This window comes from Pseudochaenichthys georgianus, chromosome 10 (assembly GCF_902827115.2).
Source record: "Pseudochaenichthys georgianus chromosome 10, fPseGeo1.2, whole genome shotgun sequence".
Taxonomy (NCBI): Eukaryota; Metazoa; Chordata; class Actinopteri; order Perciformes; family Channichthyidae; genus Pseudochaenichthys; species Pseudochaenichthys georgianus.
This window is the reverse complement of record NC_047512.1, coordinates 31216913-31225875: the sequence shown is the minus strand read 5'-3', so window position 1 is coordinate 31225875 and position 8963 is coordinate 31216913. Positions and strand designations below refer to the sequence as shown.

Here is an 8963-nt window from a genome sequence, read left to right as displayed (position 1 = left end):
TTCTAAAACCAGAAATTGTGCACGTTACTAAAAATGAGTTTGTAGTATTTAAAAAACAAACAAAGAATGTGTCCTTTAAAACGAATTCGCGTTGATGTGTAATAGAATTGTATGGAAATACAACTATTAATGTGCTAAAAATCAAATATATTTTGCATATAATTCATCCCATAACGACTCCAATAAGCAATTTGTCTCAGCAAACTAGGCCACTCGAACAACCGTGCCATTCCCATAAAAAAATCACTTTTAATGAAGTTTCAAAGCGTAATCTACATGAAGAATTTACGCGCAACGCCACATTGGAATTAAATAAACAACAGCAAACAAACAGCCTACATGTTGAATTATTTCCTACCTACACAGGCCTGCAGGCTACAACAACACGAGGCTAGAGGCTCCTGTCACCACCCTTCCCTCACTGTCTGTCATTCCTCCGGGTTACCGAGGCCCCGGCCCCCTCCAGCGGTCCCGGTCACCCTCCACAGGCAGCCCGCGGTCAGCTCACCTGCTCCGGCCTCCTCTCTCCGTCTCTGTCCCCACTGGCATGCTCCTCGGCTCAGCGCTCTTTAATGACTTTCTGGTGGCTGCAGCCTTCTTTTATTTCTCCTAAATGTATGAAAATGTATGCAAATTTAAATCAAGCTTAACCTGGGAGCTCGAGCAATATATTTAATGGAATTTTCAAACCAATAAGGAGAGTGGGAAGCATGTCCTCTAATGGCAAATATAATTACGCAGCTAGGTTAGTTCTCAGATGTGCAGATAGATATTTTATAGCTGTGAAAGGACCTGATGAGATTCTTAAAAGACTATAAGTGATTATGTGAGTGAGGAGGACACATTTATATAAGAAAATGCTGATTTTATTAACTTTTAGATTGGAAAAATGTGTAGTGTAGTGTAGTGTAGTGTAGTGTAGTGTAGTGTAGTGTAGTAGCACGTAATTGTGAGTTGGACCTGTCAGAGTGTAGTACTTTTTGATATCTTATGGAAATCTTATTTTAAATACTAAATTGAATTAAAAGCCCAGGACATGCATGATTTTAGTCTGGCCTAAATGAGTATGGAACATACATGTCCTGTGCGTAAAATCTCGAGAGGTTCATTCTATAAACTCCTCAGGATGTATTTTGTAAAAGTTAATAATTAGCAGTTATAACTGCTCTTGGTTTGATTGTAACCTACACAATTAAGTGTTGGCACGTCTAACAAATGCCATTGCGTTTTAATCTCCTCCTTCGCAAGCGTTCAAGGGTGACAAGAGCAGCAATAAACTCGTGCGTAAATCAGTTGGAAAACTTTAATTAATAAACAGGAACTGCGCTCCACGCGCACATCATTCCACAGTCAGACCCACTGGACCAGCATCCCGACTCACTTCCGGTTCGAAAGCCCTGTAACCCTTTCCTCCCCGCAGCTCTGCGCTAACAGAGGCGGAGGTTCGGGTATCTGCGCTGTCATTGGTGGAGACGCGTCGTCACTGCGCCTCGGTCGCCCTGTGAGTGGTGGGGCGGACTGTCAGTCAATGCCATGCTGCTGCCGAGACTCCAGAGAGAGGGAGATGTCAGAGGCTGAGCTGCTCCCTTCCTTCAGTAGCACTAGTGGGGTTCAGCAGCCAGCATGGCCACAGCTGCCTCCAGCCCCTACACCCTGCTCAGCTCCAGCCCCATGATCCACCCGGACAGCCAGGCCATGCAGCCTGCAAGCCCGTACAGAGGGCACCAGAAACTCCTCCAGAGTGACTACCTGCAGAGCCTCCAGAGCAACGGGCACCCCCTCGCGCACCAGTGGGCGAGCAGCCTGTCGGAGGGCAGCCCATGGTCGGCCTCCATGGAGCAGCAGGACGTGAAGCCGGGCCGGGAGGACCTGCAGCTCGGCATCATCCATCACCGCTCCCCGCACGTTGCGCATCACTCCCCGCATCACAACAACCATGGCAACCACCCGGGAGCGTGGGGGAGTCAGGTGTCCCACAACTCCTCCATCACCAGCGCTCAGCAGATCAACATCTACTCCCAGGCGGGCTTCACTGTCAACGGCATGCTGGACCACGGTGGCCTCACGCCTCCACCCAACCAGCAGGGCCAGGGCATGCACCCGGGCCTCAGGGACACGCTCAGCCCGGAGCACAGCGACCACGGCGGGCACCACTGCCACGACCACTCCGACGAGGAGACGCCGACGTCGGACGAGCTGGAGCTCTTTGCCAAGCAGTTCAAGCAGCGGAGGATCAAGCTGGGCTTCACGCAGGCGGACGTGGGGCTGGCCCTTGGCACGCTCTACGGGAACGTGTTTTCCCAAACCACCATCTGCAGGTTCGAGGCTCTGCAGCTGAGCTTTAAAAACATGTGCAAACTCAAGCCGCTGCTGAACAAGTGGCTGGAGGAGGCGGACTCGATCACGGGCAGCGCGAGCAGTATAGACAAGATAGCAGCACAGGGGAGGAAGAGGAAGAAGAGGACCTCCATCGAGGTGAGCGTGAAGGGGATTCTGGAGACGCACTTCCTCAAGTGTCCCAAACCCGCCGCTCCGGAGATCACGTCGCTCGCGGACTCGCTGCAGCTGGAGAAGGAGGTGGTGCGCGTGTGGTTCTGCAACCGGAGGCAGAAAGAGAAGCGCATGACGCCGCCGGGAGAGCTGCAGCACGAGGGACCTTATTCTCACGGCGGGAGCGCGGGAGACGCCTCGTCGTGCCACGATCTCTGACCGAAGCACCGGGAGGAATCCCCCCCCGGTACAGACTCTCCGGAGCGCTAGGGCACCTCCAAGCCCTCGCGCCCCGTCCCGGTACAGACTCCAGCACTGAAACACAATAACAATAACAGAGATACCTGTTCAGCCTTCATTTTATAACCGTCACAGGGGGCATTATTTTATCAAAACGTCACATTTCAGATCACCTTTTGGAGCCCGCCAAATTATTTTCTACATCACGGATATAAATACAAAATGTGCCTATAATAACCTGCCAGCGCCTTTGGTTTGTGTCACCACATCTTATCAGCTCGGTAATAATGATGCGATGGGACTTTTTATTTTTATTTTTTTGGGCTTCTTATTTGTGTTGTTTGATCTGCGGAGTGAAGCAAATAATCTTTTCTTAATTGATTTCTTGCAGCACCAGAGGCCATTTTTGTACTGTCCACCTCATGCTTCCCTCGGGCTTATACACTGCTTTATTTCTCATATTTACACTCATTATTTTGTAACATACTCGTAGCAGATCTGTAATTATTTTTTGCATATGCAAATATTGGCCCTCATTTCAGAGCAACCAACATAATAGCACTTGGAGGTTTTGTTTTATTAAATTCCTCCCTATGGCCTGTCGCTTATGAAGCCACACACACACACACACACACACACACACACACACACACACACACACACACACACACACACACACACACACACACACACACACACACACACACACACACACACACACACACACACACACACACACACACACACACACACACACACACACACACCTACAGCTATTTATAATTTCATGCATTTGATTTCAATCATCTTCGACCATATAAACTGTGTGGACTCTGAACCAGAGCCGAGAATAGAAAGAGGGGTTGACGACGCTATACACCTGCCTATCATTTTATTGTACGTCAGTATCAACATTTTATAACCTTAAATACTCCTGTTATTGATTTATTTCTTAAGTATTTTTTTGAATATTGTACAGTTTTATATATTACCCTTTTGAAGTCATTAATTTAAACAAAAATGTTCTTAGTTATTCATGCACTTAATTAGCAATGTACAAAAACACACTATTTTCAGTAAGATTTGAACTGTTCCGGCGGTTTTATTCCAAATTTCGATGACAGCTCAAGTAATTATTTATTTTCAGTATAAAGCTTGTATTATGTTTTGAAATAAACTATGTATGTTGTAATAAACAATTTCTTGCTACAACTGTTCACTGTCTAAAACAGAGTGCAACTTTTGATGAGTAACTATATTGAAGATTTAGAAGTAGACGTAAAATCATACACAATTATTATTACGATAATATATTATTATCTGATTTCTATTTTTATCTTCATCTTTATTTTAATGATTGTTTTGATCTGCATTTTTATATTTTAATTATTGTTTTGATCGTTTTTATCATAATATATGTTAATTATTTGGATTTGGATTGTAATATTAAATTGTAATGATGGTTTTGATATTAATTTCTATTATAATATAATATTTTAAATATTGTTTTGATCTTCATTTTTATTCTAATATTCTAATTATTATTCAAATATTGGTCAGCAATATTTCAACAAAAACTATATATATTTCTCGATTCAAAATCCAATTACATTTTTATAAAATGTAAAAGTGCGTTCATGTTATTTGTGGCCTATGACACTAAAGGCATTATTATGCTCCATTTATGATATGCATGCAATATACTTAAGCAGAGTAACCTTCACTCAGCTTCAAGGTCATGTCAAAGGGCAACTTTTCTCCAAGTTCCTGGTGTCAATAACAGCTGTAAAATATCCAGAGGTTCAACAGGTAGCTGGCTGCAGGTCTGCAGGCTCGAAGCATCAAACTGAGCCGCTCTCCAGCACTTCCACTGAAATGTTATTGTCCGGGCCCTCTGCCCTCCTCAATCAGACATGCGTGATTTATCGCCTGAGCCGCCGGGCCTGACAGCAAAACACAATGACACACACACACACACACACACACACACACACACACACACACACACACACACACACACACACACACACACACATCCAGCAGACACACACAATCAGAAGCAGATGAATCTCATTTCAAAGACTACAGCTGCGTATAATTGGGCATGCAAGGGCAAAATAGAACTATATTCCCCAAAAATAATCATAATGTCTTAAAAATTATTTAGGGATGGTTTGGAAATAAGTACAGCTAGATGCAACTCTGCTTAAATGATTCAAAAATAGAGCTGTAGAGGGGAGAGTGAAGGAGGGGAGAGCGGAGAGGTGGAAGGGCGCTAGGCCTTGCCTTGAATTGGAGAGCCTGACTGGAATACTAATGCATCTGAATTTATGCATCTCCTCAGTCTGCAGCCCCGAGAGGGGGTGGGGGAGACACAGAGAGAAGGAGAGGGGAGAAAGGAGAAAGGAGGGAGGGAAAATTGTGTGAGGGTGGAGGTGAAAGGGGGGTTGTGTAGAAGAAGAGAAAAGTAAAACCATGGTTGATTGATTCCATCCATCTATTTTAGTTCAAAATAATCCCTGATTTATGTTAAAAAAGAGGGGGGGGGGGAAGAAATTCCCCTGGATGGAAGGAGGAGCGAGCAGCCGAGCAAACAAACAGAGAGCCAAGGTCCAGCACTGCAGTTTCCTTCAGCCTCCACCTCCTCAGTGTGGATGCTTCAAAACCCTCTAACAGCACTTTACAAATCTGTAACTGACATTAGTAAGTTACAATGATTGACTTGCAAAGGACAGGGAGAGAGATACAGCAGGTGCAAGATGAAAGCATATTTCAGATGTACTAAATGAAGAAGTTGTGGTAATTATTTCTCAAAAAGAAAGCTTGAGGCTGGTCTTTGCTTGATCATCACAAAAAGAGAAACAGAAGTATTGACGTGTATAGATTTGAAGGCACACCGTTTTCATCGAAAACACTCCTTTCCATTTGAATTTATTCTGTTTCCTGTTTCAAAGACTGGTTGGACGTCAAGAAGTTATCTTCTAAATAAACTGTTTTTATCTATTTTCCCCCCAAGCTTTTAAAAGAACCACTCTGAAGGTCAACACATGGGATACAACACATTAAAGAGGAGTAACTTTAAAGCAGGGTGGTGCAAATTTACTGAGAAAAAAAAGTTTGAGAGGAGATGATGTGTTTGCAGTAAAGCTGGAAGTCAAAGAGAGGACGCTGAAGCACATTTATCTTGAATTTGGAAGAGGGGAAGCAGAAGGCTGCAGTGGTACAGGGAACACACAGAAACCCACATGAGAGGATTCCTACATGGGAATAATGAACATCGGCTGCTGCTCCGTCTCATGGTTGTAGTTTTTGGACTTTACCCTTTATTTTCAACCAAGTCTTACTATCACCATTATATGATACACAATAACTTGTGTTTAAAGGCAGTGGTTCCCAATCTTTCAGTGTGAAGGTCTCAGGCTCGAAAAGAACATTCCCAGAACAAATGACCATAACTTCACTTCTAAAAGGGGTACATTAATAATATTTGTTCTCAAAGCAATGATAAACCTGTGAGTTGGATATAGAAGAATCAATATAGATTTATTTTTTAATTAAATTCAGATTGAACCAGGCCCGGTTCTACGGGGGTGCATAAGGGTGCATTGCACCCTCAGTTGAGTCGTTATGCACCCTCATTTGAAAAATGAAAAGTAAAAAAAAAAAAAATGAAAAGTGAAAAATATTACATTTTGCCTACTATTACTAACAATAGTAGTAATAATAATAATAATAAGAAGAAGAAGAAGAAGAATAATAATAATAATAATAATAATAATAAGAAGAAGAAGAAGAAGAAGAAGAAGAAGAAGAAGAAGAAGAAGAAGAAGAAGAAGAAGAAGAAGAAGAAGAAGAAGAAGAAGAAGAAGAAGAAGAAGAAGAAGAAGAAGAAGAAGAAGAAGAAGAAGAAGAAGAAGAAGAAGAAGAAGAAGAAGAAGAAGAAGAAGAAGAAGAAGAAGAAGAAGAATATAGTTGAAATAAAATAAATTGTAATTGTGGTTGAATAGCATTTTCTGCTGCATTTATTTGATCAATTTAAACGGTAAGTAACGTTATTATTATGTCAGAGGAGGTGAGGACCCCCATAGAGGGTGTTAGATACACTCCCCACTTATAAAAATAGCACTTTACCACTGCACCCCCTCTAATCTCAGATGCACCCTTAGTCATTTTGTTCTGGAACCGGGCCTGGATTGAACATAGTCAAAAAATGTAAATTATTGTGTCCGTCCAAAAAAAACATTACTTATAGTGAAAACCACCCTTGAATGATGGGATGGTAGACTAAAAGCTTTAGGAATCCAAACTATAACATATAATAAGTACCCTCTATCAAGATTGATGCAAAACAAGTTAAATTTGACCTTTTTAGAGAGATTTAGCACAAAAACCCCCACTTCTGGGGTCATTTGGGTGGATTTGACCTATCTCTGGCCCCCCTTGGTCGATTTTGATGATTGACATCTCTTTTTAACCGCTAGAGCCAATGGAATCGAGGGGAAGTTCCACATACACACACGTTACCAGATAAGGAGTGAGAGTGACGCGTAGGTTTTGCTTCCCCTGTCGCGAGTTCTGATCACTCAGTGATGATATTATATGTAGGGAATCTGTGGAATCTCAGCTTGCTAGCAAAGCTTGTTTGTGCAGATCCGATAAGTATATCGATCGATTTATACCTAGAGTTCTTTGCTAAGTGCGTTAGCATTTTTTCGCTCAGGGCTCATTTAGACGCTTCTTGTGAGACTTGTGTTTTGTTTCGGTAAAAATGGTTCACATCGTCAGTTAGCTTTGTTTCTTCCCGTTAAGTTAGTATATGACACATTCATAGTTTATTACATTTTAAGAAGCCCTGAGACACAGTTTCGTGAAAAAAAAAAAAGTCTGTTAAGCCCCGTAGCCCAAGCAATCTAAAACTACTTGTGACACCATTATCGATTGCATAATGTTGCAGTGGCTATCAGAACAACAACAAATCGTTGTCTTGTATAATATATTTTAGGCCGGAAAATTGGCCATTTCCACCTATTCAAAACAAAATGGGAGATTCACTTTTTGTTTTTTTTCATTAAACTTGTTGTAAGTACTTAAATGTGTTATGTAAATCTCTTACATCACAAATTTAAATAGATTAAAGTAAAAAAAAAGACACTACTAGAATAATTAGAACAAATTAAATTGAGAAAAGTATTTTTCTTTTAAAATTAGATTAAGCATTGCCTTTAATTTTTAAAAACCGTGTCGTTTATCATTTTGGTGTCATATTATCGAAACTATACTAGTATTTTATCACTGTTACATACACTATCACTTCCATCAAAATATTCCGTGAAAATTACAACAAGTACAAAAAGAACTTAAATGATTTACTTCCAGAAGACAATATACAAAAAGGAGCACAGTGTTTATGATAACAAGTGGTAGCATCTGTAGCCAACACATACAGCAGATGCATTCAGGACGTCCTGTTAAATAATAAATCTATGCATGTCCTGATCCGAGAGAAGTAGTATGGCTTTGGTAGAGCATTTTTTTTCCTTTTTTTTTTACACCCAGGTTGTTCCATTTTAAATTGTATAAACTAATTTCCCAGCATTTATTCTCACAGGGAGCAGCGACACACTGATTCATCACTTTTTCAGTGTATTTGTGTGCACAGTTCACCGTTGAAAATGCAAGCGGCCACGCTACTGCAGGGCACTGCCACCACTTCAAAGTGAATGTGGTAACCGTGGCTGGAGTTACCGTTAAAGCTGACAACGCCAGCTCCTACGAGGCAGGAGGAACCCGAGGACCCTTAATCTAAATGTGTTGTTTTTAACTTATTTTAAGGCCTTCCTTAACAAGGACATTAACAAGTAGAGGCATGAATAACCAAAATGATGCAACTTTATTTCACAAATATAAATGTCATATAAATAAAAAATGTCAATGTTCAGCAGCTGTCAATGGATAAAAGGGCAAGTATAAGTTACATTACTACATTAGTTTACCCTCCTCTGCTGCAGGTCTGAAAGTAGACATGGTTCCACCTCTGGCCCGAGAGGGAGAGGAGGGTGACCTGAAACACAAAACCTTACATTTATTATACTGCCCACAAGAAAACATTTTACAGAAAAACACTAAAGAAGAGTGGCTGGCCTGGTCCTTTAAAAAAGAACACACAACATATTAGTTGCCAGCCTCAAACATAAATTCAACATAGCATTAAAAGAGTGTTAAAATCAAGGCAT

The 8963-nt window shown here is 41.5% G+C and overlaps 1 protein-coding gene across 1 annotated transcript; it reads left to right on the top strand.

The window, feature by feature from the left end:
• Window positions 1-1360: 1360 nt before the first annotated feature.
• LOC117454151 (POU domain, class 3, transcription factor 4-like) lies at window positions 1361-3347 on the top strand. Its single transcript, XM_034093259.2, has one exon. It carries the CDS (start codon window positions 1624-1626, stop codon window positions 2707-2709), a length of 1086 nt encoding a protein of 361 aa, XP_033949150.1. The 5' UTR covers window positions 1361-1623; the 3' UTR covers window positions 2710-3347.
• Window positions 3348-8963: the final 5616 nt, after the last annotated feature.

Coding starts and splice junctions, on each gene's coding strand:
- LOC117454151 (XM_034093259.2), top strand. CDS start 1,624: ATGGCCACAGCTGCCTCCAGCCCCTACACCCTGCTCAGCTCCAGCCCC.